Source organism: Stegostoma tigrinum, chromosome 9 (genome assembly GCF_030684315.1).
Source record: "Stegostoma tigrinum isolate sSteTig4 chromosome 9, sSteTig4.hap1, whole genome shotgun sequence".
NCBI classification, from domain to species: domain Eukaryota; kingdom Metazoa; phylum Chordata; class Chondrichthyes; order Orectolobiformes; family Stegostomatidae; genus Stegostoma; species Stegostoma tigrinum.
The window spans coordinates 26,878,564-26,898,198 of record NC_081362.1 but is presented as its reverse complement, the minus strand read 5'-3'; the positions used below and the strand labels follow the sequence as shown (position 1 = coordinate 26,898,198).

At 39.2% G+C, this 19,635-nt stretch overlaps 1 protein-coding gene across 1 annotated transcript in view; it reads left to right on the top strand.

Moving 5' to 3' along the window:
• Window positions 1–16,896, top strand: part of si:ch211-140l13.3 (centromere protein J) — a 169,064-nt gene extending 152,168 nt beyond the window's left edge. Inside the window, exons 17-20 of the mRNA XM_059648436.1 lie at window positions 2,349–2,489; window positions 9,036–9,120; window positions 10,933–11,053; window positions 13,367–16,896. Of these exons, the coding sequence (XP_059504419.1) occupies window positions 2,349–2,489; window positions 9,036–9,120; window positions 10,933–11,053; window positions 13,367–13,556 (537 nt within the window). The 3' untranslated portion in view covers window positions 13,557–16,896. The remainder of the gene's footprint in view (window positions 1–2,348; window positions 2,490–9,035; window positions 9,121–10,932; window positions 11,054–13,366) is intronic.
• The last annotated feature ends 2,739 nt before the right edge of the window (window positions 16,897–19,635 follow it).

Genomic DNA, 19,635 nt, shown 5'->3' with positions numbered 1-19,635 from the left:
TGTAATAATTTTAAGTATAAATAAAAATCTAATTGGCCTATTATCAAACCATCACTTGATACAAATGTAGAAAATGGTTGTTTGAATTTTAATCCCAATTATAAGGTATCCCAACTGTAGAAATTGAATGGTTTTGATGCCATTCTATATCCCTGCTACTTGGGGTAAACAGAGAACAAAATTAGCCGAGGTACAGAACAGGTACCTGACTTGAACTTACTTTATTCCTATAAAATAGAACATAGAACATAGAACATAGAAAAGTACAGCACAGTACAGGCCCTTCGGCCCACGATGTTGTGCCTTGGAATATTCCTAATCCAAGAATTAAATAACCTAACCTACATTCCCCTCAATTCACTGCTGTCCATGTGCATGTCCGGCAGTCGCTTAAATGCCTCTAATGACTCCGCTTCCACGACTACCACTGGTAAACTATTCCGTGCACTCACAACTCTCTGGGTGAAGAACCTCCCTCTGACGTCTCCTCTATACCTTCCTCCTAACACCTTAAAACTATGACCCCTCTTAGCAGTCAATCCTGCCCTGGGGAAAAGTCTCTGGCTATCAACTCTATCCATGCCTCTCATTACCTTGTACACGTCGATCAGGTCACCTCTCTTCCTCCTTCTCTTCAGAGAGAAAGGTCCGAGCTCAGTCAATCTCTCCTCGTAAGACAAGCCCTCCAGTCCAGGCAGCATCCTGGTAAACCTCCTTTGCACCCTTTCCAAAGCCTCCACATCTTTCCTATAATAGGGCGACCAGAACTGGACACAATATTCCAAGTGTGGTCTCACCAGGGTTTTGTCAACCTGCAGCATCACCTCGCGGCTCTTAAACTCGATCCCTCGTTAATGAAAACCAAAACACCATATGCTTTCTTAACAACTTTATCCACCTGGGTGGTAATTTTGAGGGAGCTATGCACTTGAACACCAAGATCCCGCTGTTCCTCCACACTGCCAAGAATCCTGCCTTTAATCCTATATTCAGCATTTAAGTTCGACCTTCCAAAATGCATCACTTTGCATTTATCCAGGTTGAACTCCATCTGCCATTTCTCAGCCCAGCTCTGCATTCTGTCAATGTCTCGCTGAAGCCTGCAATAGCCCTCGATACTATCAACGGCACCTCCAACCTTTGTGTCATCAGCAAACATGTTAACCCACCCCTCAACCTCCTCATCCAAGTCATTTATAAAAACTGCAAAGAGCAGAGGCCCAAGAACAGAGCCCTGCGGGACACCACTCAGCACTGACCTCCAGGCAGAATACTTACCATCTACAACCAAAATCTGCCTCCCGTCAGCCAACCAATTCTGAATCCAGACAGCCAAGTCACCCTGTATCCCATACCTCCTGACTTTATCAATGAGTCTGCTGTGGGAACCTTATCAAATGCCTTGCTGAAGTCCATGTACGCCACATCCACTGCTCGACTCTCGTCAACCTGTCTCGTGACTTCCTCAAAGAACTCAATAAGATTTGTAAGGTATGACCTGCCCCTCACAAAGCCATGCTGACTCCCTTTAATCACACTATGCTTCTCCAAATAGTCATAAATCCTATCCCTCAGAATTCTTTCCAAAACCTTGCTGACCACAGACGTAAGACTGACTGGTCTGTAATTTCCAGGGATTTCCCTGTTCCCTTTCTTGAAAAGAGGAACAACATTTGCCTCCCTCCAATCTTCCGGTACCACTCCTGTGGAGAGTGAGGAAGCAAAGATCTTCGCCAGCGGCTTAGCAACCTCCTTTCTCGCTTCCCGGAGCAACCTAGGATAAATCTGGTCTGGCCCTGGGGACTTATCAATCTTAATGTTCGCCAAAATTTCCAGCACATCAACTTCCTCAATCTTGATCTGTTCAAGCCTGTTTTCGTGCTCCTCAAAGTTCTCATTCACAACAAGGTCCCTTTCCTTCGTGAAAACCGAAGCAAAAACTCATTTAGGGCTCCCCCTGTCTGCTCAAAAATGGTTAAAATGGTTAAACTAAAGCTAAAGCATTTGTTTTATAATATTTCAGTAACAAATGAGAGCTGAGTTTTCAGCTCATTTTTGGTTTAGCTGCAAAAATGATTATTGTTGATTTGTAATCAATGTAAATGAATTGATGGATTAGATATTCAATATCAGCTGGTTATTGTGCAAAACTTTAAAAATGAGAATAGCACCCTCTATAAGATTGTTCATCATAACAAGTTTAAAGTTTTTTTACAATATTTGCTTATAAAATTACAATCGTAAAATATACTTATTCTTAAGAAAATTCTGTCAAAGATGAGAAAAGTTGACAGGTGTACATGGCCATCTGTTATATTGAGGTGACCATCTATCTTTTTTACGCCCAGTTGGAACAATTTCTGACAAATGGTAGTCGAATTATCACCTTTCGGAATGGCACAAGAAAGGAGGTCAGTGCGGATGGCCAATCTGTCACAATCACATTCTTCAATGGAGATGTGAAAACATTCATGCCAGATCAGAAAGTGGTATGTACAAATGATGTTTTACGTTAGTTATTACAGGTTGAAGAAAGCAACGCAAACGAATTAAATGTTACAAGAGACACAGGTTTTGAGATATTAATATAAAGAATGCATTTCAAACTATAATTATTCATATTGAGCTCCTTAAAATTCACATCACAATGGAACTTCATTCCTATAGAAGAAAACTAGTGTCAGAAAGATGTGCTCTACTTGGATTTCCAGAAGCCTTTTGATAAAGTTCTGCAAGGGAGAGTATTGGAGCCAATTTGGATCGTGGAACTAAGTCATGGAAGTATTTGACAATGCCATAATGGCTGTTGAGTTTTATTTTATTGAACAACTTGACAAAGGTTTATTAATATGATTAAATTTACTAGTATGTGTAAGCTGGAATACAACAGTGGTTGTGAGCTGTTTTACTTCATCCTGTTTAGAACTCTGCATACAGTTTTCACTCAGTACCCACCACACCCCCTCTAATGGTAAACAACAGAAACATTAACAAAGTAATATTTTGTCGAACAGTCATGTGCTTCCCCTCCCATTTGCCTGGATTAAATGCAACAACACTCGAGGTTTGACACCATCTAAGACATAACAGATAATTGATTAGTGCCACGTTCACAGACATTCATTCCTTACACTCTGGAGCAGCAATGTGTAACATCTACAAGATGCTGTGCAGAAATTCACCAAGGCCCCTTAGACAGCACCTTCCAAACCCATGACCATTTGCATTTCGAAAGATAAGAGCAGCAGATACATAAGAACACCACCAATCCTTCAGTGTCACTGGACAAAAACCTTGTAATTCCCTCCTTAATGGAATTGTGGCTCTACCAATACCAAATGGACTACAACAGTTCAAAAAGGTAGTTCGTACCACATTCTCAACAGCAACTAGTGATTTGCAGCAAATGCTGGCCCAGCTAACCACACCTACATACCATTAATGATTTTTTTAAAAAGGTGTAGTCATCTTTACCAGGGAACCTGGGACCTCAGGAGCTCCAAAGCTCAGCCGATATATCTCACTATATCTCAGTAGTTATTTAGATGCTGCCTGCCTGTACTTCTGTTGAAGCCTTCTGAGAAGTTTCCCTACTATTACAATAAACATTTAAAGTCCTGATGGAGAGCAGATATTAATTAATTATGGCAAGGTAAAACATGTTGAATGTATTTTGTAGATGATCATGTTTTGCTCACTACTTACATAGTCAACATAACTGAATCAATGGATCACTGATTCTTCAACAAGGTAGTATGGAAATACCTTTCACCATGTCTCCAATGATGAGGCATGCCAAAATGCTACTAATTTTACTCACTTTCTTCTCTGAACTTGCGAACTGTACAAATTGTAGAGAATCGCCTCTGGTATTTTCTTCTCCATAGAATTCTGTGCTCCCTTCCGTAATGGGGAAAGAACAAACTTCAAAAGATTCTGATGACATTTGTTCACTCAGTCAATCAATCATGAGGTTTATTACATTACTAATGTTTAAAGTATTCCAAAGAACTGTTAATTTAGTTCAATAATTAATTATGAAAATAATTAATTACGACAAATTAGCAAAATCATGTCACTCTTGCTCAAGCTGGACTTGTCCAGAGGAGATGATGTATTGCAATTACAGAATTTGAGAGCTCCTGGAAAGAGATATGATCCAGGGCAAACACGTCTACACTAAGTGTCAGTGACTCTAAGAACTTAGGTTTAGAATTTTTGAGCTGGAGGCTCAGTTGCAGATATTGTGGTACGTAAAGGTAGGGGAATGTTACCTGGATGCTTTGTATCAGGAGGCGGTCACATCCTTAGAATAGGATTCCTGATTTAGTGAGTGATCAGAGACAATGGAATATGATTTCAAGTGAGGTAGGTAGAGGGACCCAGAGGGCAGAAGTTCAGGAATCTAAGCCTTTGCAATTGTCCAACATATTTGAGGTTCTTTCAACTTGCTGAGATGAAAGTGTACAACAGAGTAAATGAACTAATTGACTTAGGCACTGTGGTATAGGAAGCTATTCAAGTTAGGTATTTGGGGTGCCAGAGAAAAGGAATGTGTTGCTTGTGTTGGAGGCAGCACAAGCAGCGAGGGGTTTGGAATTAGCACTATTCCCTGCGGCACAGAGTGACAGTTCAGATGGCTATGTTGTCTGCTGGTGCTGGAACGGAACCTATGCTGGGAGAGGAAGGATGCAATCATCATGGCCCATGCAGGTACCAGTGTCCTCAGCAGGACAGGAAAGAGGTTCTGCAATGACAGTATGAATGGTCCCAAATTTAAAAAAGTAGAACTGCCAAGATATAATAATGCTGAAGTCATGTGTAAATTGGCATAGAAAAGATGACAGTTGGCGAGGAATTGTTAGGCCAAATGGCCCATTCCCACACTTTAGGGATTCTAAGAAAACAATCACAGACACATGGTCGCTTAATGATGTACACTGGGATCAAAATATTAAAATATACCTGACATTTAGGAAGGATATGAAGATCAGAAAAGCTGAAGATATGGCTACGTTAATTAATTTTGGTATTAGTGCAACAGAGAGAGATGATTCAAGCTGAGGAAACCATAATGTAATATGGTTGAGATAGAGATGGGAAATGAATAAAGACAAGAAGTCACCTGTGTGAATGAAGTACAGGCCCCCTAACAGTAACAATGTGTTAGGATGGAGTATAAAGGAAGCGATAGTGGGAGCTTGCCAGATAATCATGGAAATTTTAATTTACATGCTTTTCTATTGACTCATGGAACATGAGCATTGCAGGCAGACAAGTCAGATTCCAGGCAGGAATCTGGCTTGATGGATCATATTCTGATTAGTTTTGGTTGTAATACAGTGATCTCTCTCTGAAACATATGAAAGCTCTCACTGAAAGCACACAACACTTCAGATTTTCATTTAATAATAAAACAGGAGTTTATTAGCAAAAGAAATGAAGATAAAATAGAATAAAGAAAACCACATACATATAAAACCTTTACAAATATTTTAAATATTGAGTAAAATTAAGTAAAAGAAACAAAACAGCTTTTGTGAAGTATGCAAAACAAACCTCGGTGTGGTACCCACAACACCATTGATACAATACTCACACCAGAGTCACTATATCTAACATCTTACTAGATTTAAGTGACTTGTGACTTCAGTTTTAAGACTGGACTGCAGATAGCTTCTTCCTAGAACTATTGCACACTTGCTTAAGTGCACTCAGATTTAAATAATCTTGTCAAGGTTTTATCCTGACATTGTTGGGATAAACTCCTGGTGTGGGACAAACACTATTTCTGCACTCTAAGGTAAGCCAATACAATATATATCCTTCCCTTCTCAGGAGCCATCCCACTGCAAAGATTCCATTGGACTGCTCCACTCAAAGTAAGACTTTAAACTGAAATTTCCCTTTCTAAGCTATGGATCTTTTCCTCGAGTTTAAAACAACAAAATCCAAAAATCTCTAACAAACCTCAAGGCCCTGATGGTTACCTTGCAGGGTTGCAGAATAATCTAAAATAAACAAAAATGAATTTGTGATGCACTAAACCTATTCAGTCCTCAAAAACTGTTCTAAAAGAAATCACCATTTCTATACAAATGGTTACAAGTTAAGCATTGAGTTCAGAAGCCCAAACAAACAATAAACAGTTTTAAAAATATATATGTAAATCCCATCACAGGACTTTTCAGATTTCAGAATGCACGGAGTAGACACATCTCAACAAGAGGGAAGCATTTCAAGAGGAGGGCCTCTTTTTGGTGAACTAAAATAGTTAAAGATGATAAAAAGTTTGAGAATAACATAATTGTGTAAAAATGGTAGGCAGGTCAAAACTTTGATAAAAGAATACAGAAACAGATCATGCATCTGTCTCTGGCAGTAATGGAGGAGTGATCACTGCACAGTCGTTATGAAGGCAAAGTTCCATCTTCATATTGAAGTTACTTTTCATCATGTTGTGTAGACTTCAGTGGTTCAAGAAGGCAGCTTACCACCACCTTTTGAAGGCAAGTAAGAACTGGCAGCATATGGCCAAGCCAGCGATATCCACGTATCATGAATGAATAAAAAAAAACACGCAACTAAGATTGAGCTGCTTAGAACTGGGCATCAACGAGCTGCAGCAGCACCAGAATCGTACTCTCACATCTATAAGCTCATGGCCTGGCATATCCTGCATATACTTGTACCATCAAACCAGGGGATCAACCCTGGTTCAATGATGAGTTGTAGGTGAGCATATCAGGAGAAGCACCAGGCAAACCTAAAAATGAAATGCAAACCTGGTGATGGCACAACACAAGACTGCTTGAGTGCCAAACAGAATATACAGCAAATAATAGACATAACTATGAGATTTCACAACCAATAGATCAGTTCCAAACTCTGTATTCCTTAGTAGTAGATTGTGGGCAATTAACTCACTAGAGGGGGAGACTCCACATATTCTCATTCTCAATGAAAGGGGAGCACACCACATCAGTGTAAAAATAAGTCGGAAGTATTTGCAACAATCTTCAGCAAAAAGTGTTGGTGAATGATACAGCTTGGCCTCCTTTAAGGTTCTCTGTATCACAGGTGCCAGTCTTCAGCAGTCTGATTCACTCCATATCAGATGAAGAAACAGCTGGATGCACTGGATACTGCAAAAGCAATGGACCTTGGCAAATTACTGGCAATAGTTCTAAAGATCTGTGCTCCAGTACTAGCTGTGCCTTTAGTCAACCTGTTCCAGTATAATTACAACACTGGTATCTACTCAGCAGTGCAGAAAATTGTGCAGATATGTCCTGTTAACAAAATTCAGGACATATCCAACTTTGACTAACTGTCCCGTCAATCTAAATTAAATCATGAATTGATGGAAAGGGTCATGAACAGTACTATCAAGCAGCTGTTGCTTAGCAATATCCTGCTTACTGCGTACTGTATCCTGAAGCTGTTTGGTTCCCACTAAGCATGGACAAAAGAACTGAACTTAAGGGGTGAGGTGAGAATGACTGCCCGGGTCTTGCATCATTTGGACATGGCCTGGAACATTTCAGCTGCCTAAATACAGGCAATGACCATCTCCAAGAAAGAGAACTATTGCCCTTTGACATTCAATGACAAAACCATCACTGAATTCCCCACTATGAGCATTCTGGGAAATACCATTGACTAAAACTGAACTGGACCAGCCATAAAGATACGATAACTACAAGAGCAGGTCAGAGGCTAGAAATATTACAGCTAGTAGCTCACCTCTTGACTCTCCAAACTCTGTTCACCATCTACAAGGCACAAATCAGGAATGTGACAGAATATTCCCAGTTGCCTAGATGAGTGTGGTTTCAACAACATTCAAGAAACTTCATTCTACCTAGGACAAAGCAGCCCACTTGATTTTTAGTATATTCACGAACATTCGCTCCTTCCATCACTAACACATAATAGCAGCAGTGTGTACCATGAATATGATGCACCAGGGCTGCTCAGATAAAATCTTTCAAACCTATGACCACCACCATCTAGAAGGACAAGTGCAGCAGATACATTGGATCACCACGACCTACCAGTACTTCTCTAAGACAGTCACCATGCTGATGTGGAAAACATATCACTATTTCTTCACTATCACTGGGTCAAAATCCTGGAACTTGTTCCCTAACAGCTTTGTGGGTAAACTTACACCAACTGGATTGCAGTAGTTCATGAAAGCAGCTCACCACCACCTTCTCAAAGGCAATGACGATAGCCAGTCAATGCTGGCAGAGCCAATGATCCCACTTCCCCTGAATTAATACAAAAAAACTGAGCTAGTTAGCTGAGTGTCAGACAAAGTGATGATACCCATTTATCAGTACTGCTCTTTTGCTCTCTCCTCCTCCCTGTGAGGACGTTACAGATCTTGTGACGCTGCTGTCAGATCATGGATTCAGACTCCAGTTCTGACTTCTGGGGTAGTGCTTGAGGACGTCCTAGTTCTCCCACAGAACAATGACTTCTAGTATTCCAACCATCTCCCTTACCATTGCTGCAGCACTGTGTCTGTCAACTGACAACTTCCCTCTGTCCTGGTGTTCACTCATTCATCATTTAAGTTGCAGGTATTCTTCCATGTGGCTTATCTTTAAGAAGTAGCCTGCCTTTGAGTAGGTTAGGTGCATCCTGGTGTTTCTCCAAAGGTATTGGTCTGCCTTGCTAAATGAAAAGGGAACTGACAGTTCTAAGGAGTAGGCGTTACTAAACATGCTTGCCTAGATGCTACAAATTCACACAATTTTCATGCAGTTTATATTCAATTGAAATTGGTTGCAGACCATGAACTCTGTGTCCAAAAATCAGAATAACCAAATTTCTAGCCCATAGTGTCAAGTTCACGTATGCGGAAAGACATGGAGCAAGATACAGGCACAGCTGAACCATGGTTTGCACCTTAGCAATGTATACGTGTGTGCATGAGTGAAAAGAAAAAATCAAGAAAGAAAATGTTTTTAACCGTCTAATGTTTTGACCATCTAAAACAAGTAACATGTTCCAAACTCTTTTAGATTTACTACTATGCTGATGCAAAGACAACTCATACTACATACCCAAATGGAATGGAGATGCTACATTTTCCTAATAACCAGATAGGTAGGCGTTTTAATGAATCTATAGTCAATTATGTCAATTTAATGCTGTATTGGAGAGACAACAGATGATTTAATGTCCCTGAAAAGAGACTCAGTTGGAACATAAAATCAAAACCTGCTGTTTGGAAGATTCGAGGTTGATCCATTGCTTTCCTTAGGGCTCATGCCTTACATTTTAGGTTTGCACTCCATTTGTTTTTGTGTATACTTTCTTTGCCCTTTCTCTCTTTAGCTGTAGAAAGATTGTCAATGGGTTGAAACTGCCTTCTGAGTTTTTCCTAAAGCTGTAATTATTTTTATTGCCCTAAGCTGATACTCTATTTAATTATCTGCATTCCTCTAAGATTCATCTGCAAATGGAAATCTGTTCCTGAACCAGCATGTACCTTCCACACATCCAAGTTAATACCTGGAGCCATAAATAATTATGTTAATAAGCTGACTACAAAAAGACTGGGTTGAAGGTTTGGTTCTTATTGGCCCCTGTTTCAAATAATTTAGCTGTAATCTGAACATACTTTGGAATGTTTATGTCAGAAAATTATTCAACTGTGTGATATCACACATCCGTGGAAAAAATTTTAAAAAACCGCAGTGGTTTGAAACATCTTGAAACATATAAACCACTGTATGTTGGAAATTGTTATTGATTGTTATCATCAGCAATCACTCACTAACCAATCCCAGAGAAAGTTCCAGTCCTTCTCTCCATTAAAACCAAGATAAATCATTCCAAATGTGGAACATTTCATTTGTCTGTGGAGCGATCTCTCATCTAAAGCTGATATCAATGTGGGATCCAACACCACATCCAAACTGTAAGCACTGCCTTTGGACACCAAAGAATGAGAATCTTCAACAGCCATGACATCCATGTGATACTAAGATCCTTGTGTATCCTTGAGTCATCCTTCTGATTCTTCTGTATGGCTCCAAAACTTGGACTATGTTTAGACGCCACCTCAAGACCCTTGAGAAGTACCATTGATATTTTTTGAGGTAGATTATCTACATAGCTGGGAAGATAAAGAAACTAGCATCGAGGCCATGATCATTCAAAACCAACTCCACTGGGCTGGCCATGTGCTTAGTGTGCCTGAATTCTACATACCAAAGTAAATCTTCCTTGCCCACTGACTAAGGGCAGTTGAACAAGAGGAGTATAAGAGGAAGCATTCCAAAGATTCCCTGAAGGCTTCCCTCAAGAAATGCAACATAGATATCAATGTGTGGGAGACCCTTATTCAGAAGATACTGTCTTGGAGGAACCTCCTGTATGATAGAACACCATTCTTTAAGAACACTTGTCAGCAAGAAGAAGTATGGGAAAGGAATTGCTGAAAGAAATGCCAGTGATCTCAAGGCCAAGGGCCAAATCCGCCTCCTGGAAACACCTGCCAAATGTGGCAGTAGAGCTCCAATTTAATATCTAACGCCAAAGGCAATTTCTCGGACAACATCAAATACCCTCAGTTCCATCCTGAAATTACAACCTGATTATATGCTCATCTCCTGAAGTGATTCGATTAACTCAGGAACAAGATATCTACCACTTAAACCAACTTATTATTCTGACACCAGATTAACTTTATCTGCATCTGATGCCCACATTAATACACTTCCAACAAGTGAAAACGAGGACTCTCCCTAGCTGGTGGGTAATTGATGTCAAATGCAATTATGCTGAAAATTGACAAGTGAAGTTGGGCATGTTGGTTTATTACAATCCTGTTATTTCTTGCATTTTTTATATGTTTTGAAACAACAGCTTTCTTATGATTTTGATAAAATATTGCTATTTTTTGTTTTACAGAAAAGCATTACCCTGACGGTAAGAAGGAAATACTATTTCCAGACCAGACAGTCAAACATCTTTTTCCTGATGGTCATGAACAGAGTATATTCCCAGATGGAACAATAGTAAATCTTCAGAAGTAAGTGTATTTCTCCCCAATTTTATCTCAGGCTTGTGTATCTCTCCTATCCCCCTAAGGAAGTAAATGTTTTTCTCTCTTATTTGCTCAGAGTTCCGATATTGTCATACCTATTTGATGTACTTTCAACCCTTGTTTGAGATACAGTTTTCTCCCATCTTTCAACCTATCTGGTCTAAATTACTCTCGATAGCTTTTCCTTGCCAACTCATTGTTCATGAATTGTTATATATGTACTTGTCCTGAAAATACTGATAGCTTCTTACAAAGTTATCATTATTGTTTTGACACTATACTGATGGGTAAACCAATTTCAAAATATTGATGGTAGACAAATGCATCTTAATACTCTGGAATGGTTATCCACTTAGAAGTAAATAAATTTGACAATGCACATCCTTTCCTGTCAGATCCTGTACCCTGCCATTTCTACTTTTGCATAACTCCACAGTCCTCTGTTACCCAGTAAATGAACTATGTTTAACATGCTTTCTTCACTTTAAATTCTCCATGCTTTTCAACACCTCTGTCCAACACGGAAACAGAAATTGCTGGAGAAACTCAGCAAACCTGGCAGCATCTGTGCAGAGAAAGCACAGTCAATGTTTTGGGTCCAGTGACCATCATCAGAACACCTCAGCTCTCGATTCTAGCCATACATCTTCATATTACTCGAGATAATGGGAACTGCAGATGCTGGAGAATTCCAAGATAATAATATGTGAGGCTGGATGAACACAGCAGGCCATCCACTTCACCAACACCTTCCACCCCAACCTTCAGTTCACCTGGGCCATCTCCAGCACATCCCTCACCTTCCTGGACCTCTCAGTCTCCATCTCAGGCAACCAGCTTGTAACTGATGTCCATTTCAAGCCCACCGACTCCCACAGCTACCTAGAATACACCTCCTCCCACCCACCCTCCTGCAAAAATTCCATCCCCTATTCCCAATTCCTCCGCCTCCGCCGCATCTGCTCCCATGATAAGACATTCCACTCCCGCACCCTACCAACTTCCGGATACAACGCATCATCCTCCGACACTTCCGCCATTTACAATCCGACCCCACCACCCAAGACATTTTTCCATCCCCACCCCTGTCTGCTTTCCGGAGAGACCACTCTCTCCGTGACTCCCTTGTTCACTCCACACTGCCCTCCAACCCCACCACACCCAGCACCTTCCCCTGCAACCGCAGGAAATGCTACACTTGCCCCCACACCTCCTCCCTCACCACTATCCCAGGCCCCAAGATGACATTCCACATTAAGCAGAGGTTCACCTGCACATCTGCCAATGTGGTATACTGCATCCACTGTACCCGGTGTGGCTTCCTCTACATTGGGGAAACCAAGCGGAGGCTTGGAGACCACTTTGCAGAACACGTCCACTCAGTTCACAACAAACAACTGCACCTCCCAGTCGCAAACCATTTCCACTCCCCCTCCCATTCTCTAGATGACATGTCCATCATAGGCCTCCTGCAGTGCCACAATGATGCCACCCGAAGGTTGCAGGAACAGCAACTCATATTCCTCCTGGGAACCCTGCAGCCTAATGGTATCAATGTGGACTTCACCAGTTTCAAAATCTCCCCTTCCCCTACTGCATCCCTAAACCAGCCCAGTTCGTCCCCTCCCCCCACTGCACCACACAACCAGCCCAGCTCTTCCCCCCCACCCACTGCATCCCAAAACCAGTCCAACCTGTCTCTGCCTCCCTAACCGGTTCTTCCTCTCACCCATCCCTTCCTCCCACCCCAAGCCGCACCCCCATCTACCTACTAACCTCATCCCACCTCCTTGACCTGTCCGTCTTCCCTGGACTGACCTATCCCCTCCCTACCTCCCCACCTATACTCTCTCCACCTATCTTCTTTTCTTTCCATCTTCGGTCTGCCTCCCCCTCTCTCCCTATTTATTCCAGTTCCCTCTCCCCATCCCCCTCTCTGATGAAGGGTCTAGGCCCGAAACGTCAGCTTTTGTGCTCCTGAGATGCTGCTTGGCCTGCTGTGTTCATCCAGCCTCACATTTTATTATCTTCATATTACTGTCAGATTATTCTTTGTTCACCACTCCCTCCTATGTCATTAAGTACACATTTATCAAGGCATTGGTTATTGTTGTTATTTTAAAAAATTGCCTCAACATTTAACTGTAACAATATTAGATTGTGCCCCATAAAACAACAATGCCAGTATTAGGTATTCAGCTCACATTGAACTGCTATATCATTCCCAAAAAGTTACTGCTTTGATGTATAATATGAGGAGCAATGTGTTCAGTTTATGAACATTCGATTCTTTCTTAGAAATGGAGATAAAATTGTCGAATTCAACAATGGACAGAAGGAGATCCACACATCACAGTATAAACGCAGGGAGTACCCTGATGGAACCATAAAGACTGTGTATTCTAACGGGCGACAGGAAACAAAGTACTCCACAGGACGTGTCCGAATAAAAGACAAAGAAGGAAATATCATTCTTGATAAAAAGTGACTGATGAGGCTTCTGTTTGTATTATTTCGGACGATTATATTCAGTTTCAGAGTGGATGTCGGGATAAGATCCAACTAAGTTGCAATAGTTATGTAACAGCAAAACAATCTCACAATTCAATCCTGATTTCAATTGATTTTCCATAATTTGCTTTAAGTACAAAATATTGAATGTTCTTTGCTCAGAATCTGAGCCATTGTTGCTTGTGCACAATAACAAATTTTTAAACTTGGAAGAATAATGCACCTTTATGCGTACAGGCAGTAGAATTTAGTTTGAGAAAAATTGAAATGAAATATGTGTTATCTCTGACCCACTTTACTCCTGCTTAGGGTTGCTACCTTTTGGATTGTCCGAGAGCCTCCTGGAGCAAGCTGAAGTAAAATTATAGGGACGTTAAAAATTATGTTTACAACGTTGTTTGTAATTTTAAAATATTTGAGAAGAACAACAAAACTGTTTATTATCTAGATGGGCAAGTTGGAGATGCAAAGTTATTTGATAAAATCTCTAGGGATATGTCCAAGCAGACTTGCCAGATCTATCCTGATGTTTATTATTTTATTCTATGGTTATTATCATTAATTTATTACTCTTTCTCCTATTCACTAAGTGTAATAAGATTTAAAGATTTGAAATTTTCACCACATGCAGCACCCCAAGTGCAATAAGAAAAGCAATTGAGAAACATTGAGATCACAAGACTTCACAGAGTATTGAAAACAATGGGCAAAATAATCAATCCCAAAAATGTTATTTGTCTGCCCTTTAATTCAAATTATTTAAATTACACAGACTACACTGTGCAGAAACAAGCCATTCAGCCCCACGAGTGTTCAATTCCATTAGCAGCTCTGCAGAATTTAAATGTGCTTGTCTACAGAAAGATCAGGACTATACTCAGGCTTGGACTGATAACAAATGAGTAATTTTTGTGTCATACAAATGCGAGGACAATAAACATGACGAGCAAAAGAGTGCCTAATTACCCCCCTTTGAGATTCAGTTACATTACCATCACCGAATGCCCCATCATCAATATCCTAGGGATCTGCATATTAATCAGAAATTTAACTGGACTACTCAAATATAACATCAGATCAGAATCAGGAAATTTTGTACTAAGAAACTCATCATGAGATTCTCCAGAGTCTGTTCATTATCCAAAAGGGACAAGCCAGGAGTGTGATGAAGTTTTTTTCAATTTGCCTGGTGAAGCGCAATTCCACTATACGTGAGTCTCAATTCCATCCAGTCAAAACAGCTCACTTAATTGACACTTTATTCACCATGCAGAATTTCTAATATTCCTGCAGTATGTACCATTTCCACCATGTATTGCAGCATAATTCCAAGGTTCTTTCAACAACATCTTCAACAACTATGAACTTTGCCACAATGACAACAGGCCAAAGGGAGCCCTATTAGCTGCATGTTCCCCTTCAAATCACACTACCCTTTCTTCATTATCATTGGTTCAAAATCCTGGAACACCCTCCCACTGTGGAAGTACATTCACCTGTGGAGTACAGCCACCCAAGAAGGTAGCTCAATGGCAATTAGATTCAAGAACAAAGATGACACAATACAGATGGATGGAGACATAATGTTGAGAAAGTGAGAAAACTGCAGAAGGATTGTACAGGGTAGGAGATTAGCTAGGAGAGTGGGCAAAGAACTGACAGGTGGGATACAATTTGAGAAAGTGTAAGGGTGCGCACTTTGATAGGAAGAATTGAGGAGTAGACTATTTCCTAAATGGGGAAAAGCTTCAGAAAACTGAAGTAAGTAAAAAAGACATAAAGGGCAATTTTTTTTACACAGAATCTAGTTTGTTGTGGAATGAACTTCAAGAGGAAGTGGTGTATATGGATACAGTTTTAATGTTTAAAAGACATTTGGATAAGTATGAATAATAAATGTTTGACGGGATATGGGCCAAACACAGGCAGGTGGGTCTAGATTAGTTTGAGATTATGGTCGAATTATGGACTGGCTGGACTGAAGCGTCTGTTTCTGTGCTGAAAGACTATGATTGTTTGAACTCGTAACACGTAGGAACAGAAAATAGCCTCTTAAGCTTGTTCTCCCCATTCAATAAGATAATGACAGGTTTGTGACTTAACTCCATTTACCAGATTCTGTCCCATATCCTTTCATAACTTTGGTTAGTGAAAAAATTCAAATATATAAATATATATATTATATATGTTAATATGTACAAAGGAATCTCAATTTCCCTCCTGAAAGGTCTAGCTTGATTCTTTAGGCATTGCCTTGCTTAATATTTTTAATAATGGCACTTTAAATTAATTGAGGAAATAAACTTTACATTTTCTTCCCAATGCTTATATCTCTCTCAGTCAAACAAGCTAAGGTGATCAGTCTTCTTTATGTTTACATTAATGCTTAGCTGATTTGGTTGCCAGAAGATGCATTAATGCAATCCAGTGATAACTTTCTCAGCTGATTTATCCATTTCTTCCTATGAGAAGATCACCTTCTCCTCCTTCATCCACATTGCTGAGATCAAGAACTCGGCGTAGGATTTGAGGAGATCTCCATGCATCTCTGTATTCTATAATGTGGCACACAATGTTAATTTCTAGCAGCTCAACTTCTAAATAAAACCAAGGATATAGAATTCCTGACCAAATAGTTCCGTCAGACAGCCCAAAAGTTGTGATGTATTAACTCATTCCCCCTCCTCTGAAACAAGATAGTTTGGTGTAATTTGAATTCTACTATTTGCACAGGAAGACTAAAGAAATTAAACAACCATTACCTGTGCACAGTAGTGTATTTGACAAATGATTTCATTAGCTTGAAGTTTTACTGTTATTTTTATTTCTTGGTGTCTTTCATAGCTTGGTGTCGGATGACTTCGCTGGCTATAATAACAGCCTAGAGATCTTCTATTGAGTATATATGAAATCTCTGTTCCATGTTAACTACCAACATTCATGAGCAACCTAAGCAGTTGTTTCAAAATGTTAAGATTGCTTTTACTTTCCAAAAGTTGGTGGATGAAATCAGTCAACGCCCAGTAATGACAGACATAAGTCGGGATAATTTTGATTTCTGGCCTGTTGTACGTCTCTCTTGATTTTAAATTCTCTGGACTTCAATGGAAATGAAAATTCAAGAGATAGATAATGTGTAGTTAACTGTATTAGTCTGTATTACAGTTGCAAAATCACAATCCCAATGCACAAACTATTCATTTCTCCCCTCAGTAATTTAAAGAAAATATTGCATAGAAATCAAAATAATTTTTAAAATGTCTTAACTAAATTTAAATTATTTAATAAGATTTTGATTAAAGTGCAGGTTTTTTCATACAAACTTAAAGTAATTCCTTGTCTTTATATATCATGCACCACATCGTTTGGTGACATTGCATATAAAAAAAAATGTTATAGTGAACTGTAAAAAATGTAAAAATTTAGTATTGTTTGATTATGACATGAATTTGTCTATTTGCAACATTTTATCATATAACTTAAACTTTACAAAATGTTAATATTAGATAAAGATTAGACATGTTTCAGTAATAAGTACCACAATCTATGTTTTACTTCTCTGTAATGCATGGGGTTTATGTTGTTCAACTAGTTGTTCTAAATGTCTAATTTCTATGAATTGTAGCCACTTGTGACCATGTTTCCTTTTACATCTTAACAACAACATTTTTTCGGCATATAATACCATGATGTTGTACGTTATCACTATATAACAAGACATAGTGATAGTCTTATAGTGATAATGGAATAATATGGATTGTCCTAAGCCTTCTATTTTCGGTTAAGCATGTTGGCTGCTGAGATGTATATGAACAATTCAATTGTAACATGATTAACATGGCATTGAGTCAGGACAGGTCAGGCAAAACTGAAGATTCAGCAGTTTGTACAATGATGGCTCATTTGATCCTGTTAACTACATGAATGCTTGTCTGGTAATTGTTAATGCTTATTTGTTTTAAGCACATAACTGAATAATGAAAATAATGTGGCTTAAAATGCCCATGCCTTCAAAACAGAAAATGACATTATAATAGCAATGTTGCAAGACAGCTTAGGTATAGGAAGAATCTTACAAAATTTTATAGTAAAAGCAAATGGACAATAAACTGGCAGATAAATTATAAATAAATTAGAATGTAACATATGTTATATAGTATAAATATATTTTGATTTTTATAATCACACCTGAGTGATATGCCTGGGATCCATAAAGCTTCAGTACATGCGCAAACAGATCTAACCCATCGTTATAGTAGTTGATAGGACCATAGCTGAAGTCATTAATGGAGAGGGATGGTCAGTGAGGCAACCTCAGCCTCTTCTCTGACACATGCTAGAGTTATGGGCCTGCTCAAGGAGGCTGTCTGATTCCAAATCTGTCTCCAACATGGTTGTTGTGCCATTTTAGTTCCTGCTAATGAAGATTTACATTGCAAGGAATTTTGGAGCGTATACTTTAATAAATAAGTATCAAAGATATTCTTGCGGCCGTTAACTCAAAATAATTCAAATTTGTTGAAGTCAAATAAAATAATGACCATAAGGTTGCGTTTGCATTTATGTTGAGCAAATTATTATTGTTACATCAATATTAAATTGCTGTTAACGTGTCCAGTTCAGATTGATTTCACTTTTTTACATTTTAGTAATGCTTACTTAGAGCACATTGTATGCATCTCTCTGATGATTAGATGCATTGTTTGGATTGGTATGCTAATTTATTTCAATTGCTTAGTAACTATATGTAGCAAACAATTATTTTAAATGTCGACAGCTCCCCTCATTATTTTCACTGCAGCAATCCACATTTAGCCAGGCTAACTACCATCATGCAAAGAAAACTATTTCATCATGGTGTGACTGTAATGCTGTTTGACCTTGGTTTGCAGATAATTGCCCAGACTAATATTATACAGGTTTAGTTTTAATTAACTTAATAACATCATTTATGAATGATTTTCATACTTTCTTAACTATTTTAGTGGGTTTTAAAATAGCAACAAAATCTGATTAAAATATTTCTGAAGTACACAATAATGTACAGGTAATTAAAACATTTCTATCAATTCTTAAAATAGCCATAATGCTATATAAAGTAATTGTGTCAATGTCACTTTTAAAAGAGAAAAATATAGAATTTCAAATTAGTATACTAACAGTTTATACACAATTTTCCTATGCATAATATGAGTGTAAAGGTTGTCAGGTTTATTTTACTAATTTATTTCTGTTTATTTGTTAAACACATTTCCTTGTGCTCTCAAGAGGTTGTACTGGTCTTGTTAGTAATTGCACCACCCCTTATGAGAATGGTCCTGAGAGTATAGGGACATGAGCTCAATAAGGAGTATGAAAGAGAGCAGGGACAGCATATTAAAGGGGATAGCGGATAGTGTGAGAAGAGCAGCAGCAGCAGATAAAAATCATTGGCAGAGAGCCGCTTCAGCTTGTTTCCACCTATCAAAATTGAAGAGTGATGTCGGAGGAAAGCAGGTAGTTGATTGGTGTTTTTTTTGTCACTTTTGAATGGCTAACTGGTTTAAATCAGGAGACGTGATTGTAGCTAAAGAGTACCTGTTAAGAAATTCACCTTTAAAATATTTAACATCGAAATTAATTAGATAGAAGAGATGGCTAGGTAGGTGGTGTCTTGCAGCTGTAATATGTGGGAGTTAGTGGACACAGATGTCATCCAGGGTGACCACATGAGTGGCAAGTCTTGGCTGCTTGACGAAATGCCATTCAGAATTATGTACAAGCTGCCAACACTGCAACACAATAAGGAGGGAAAGAGGTACCTGGATACTTTCAGGAGACTGTTACATTAATTACATCAGTATTGATGAGTCTGGAAGGCTGCAGAGGACTTGGACAAAGCGTAGAGCTGGATGAACACAATAGGTCGGGCAGCATCAGAGGAGCAGGAAAGCTGACATTTCGGGTCTGGACCCTTCTTCAGAAATGGGGGGGGGGGCTCTGAAATAAATAAAGAGAGGAGGAGGCTATGATAGAAGATGGATAGTGGAGCAAGAAGGTGGAGAAAAGACGGTTTA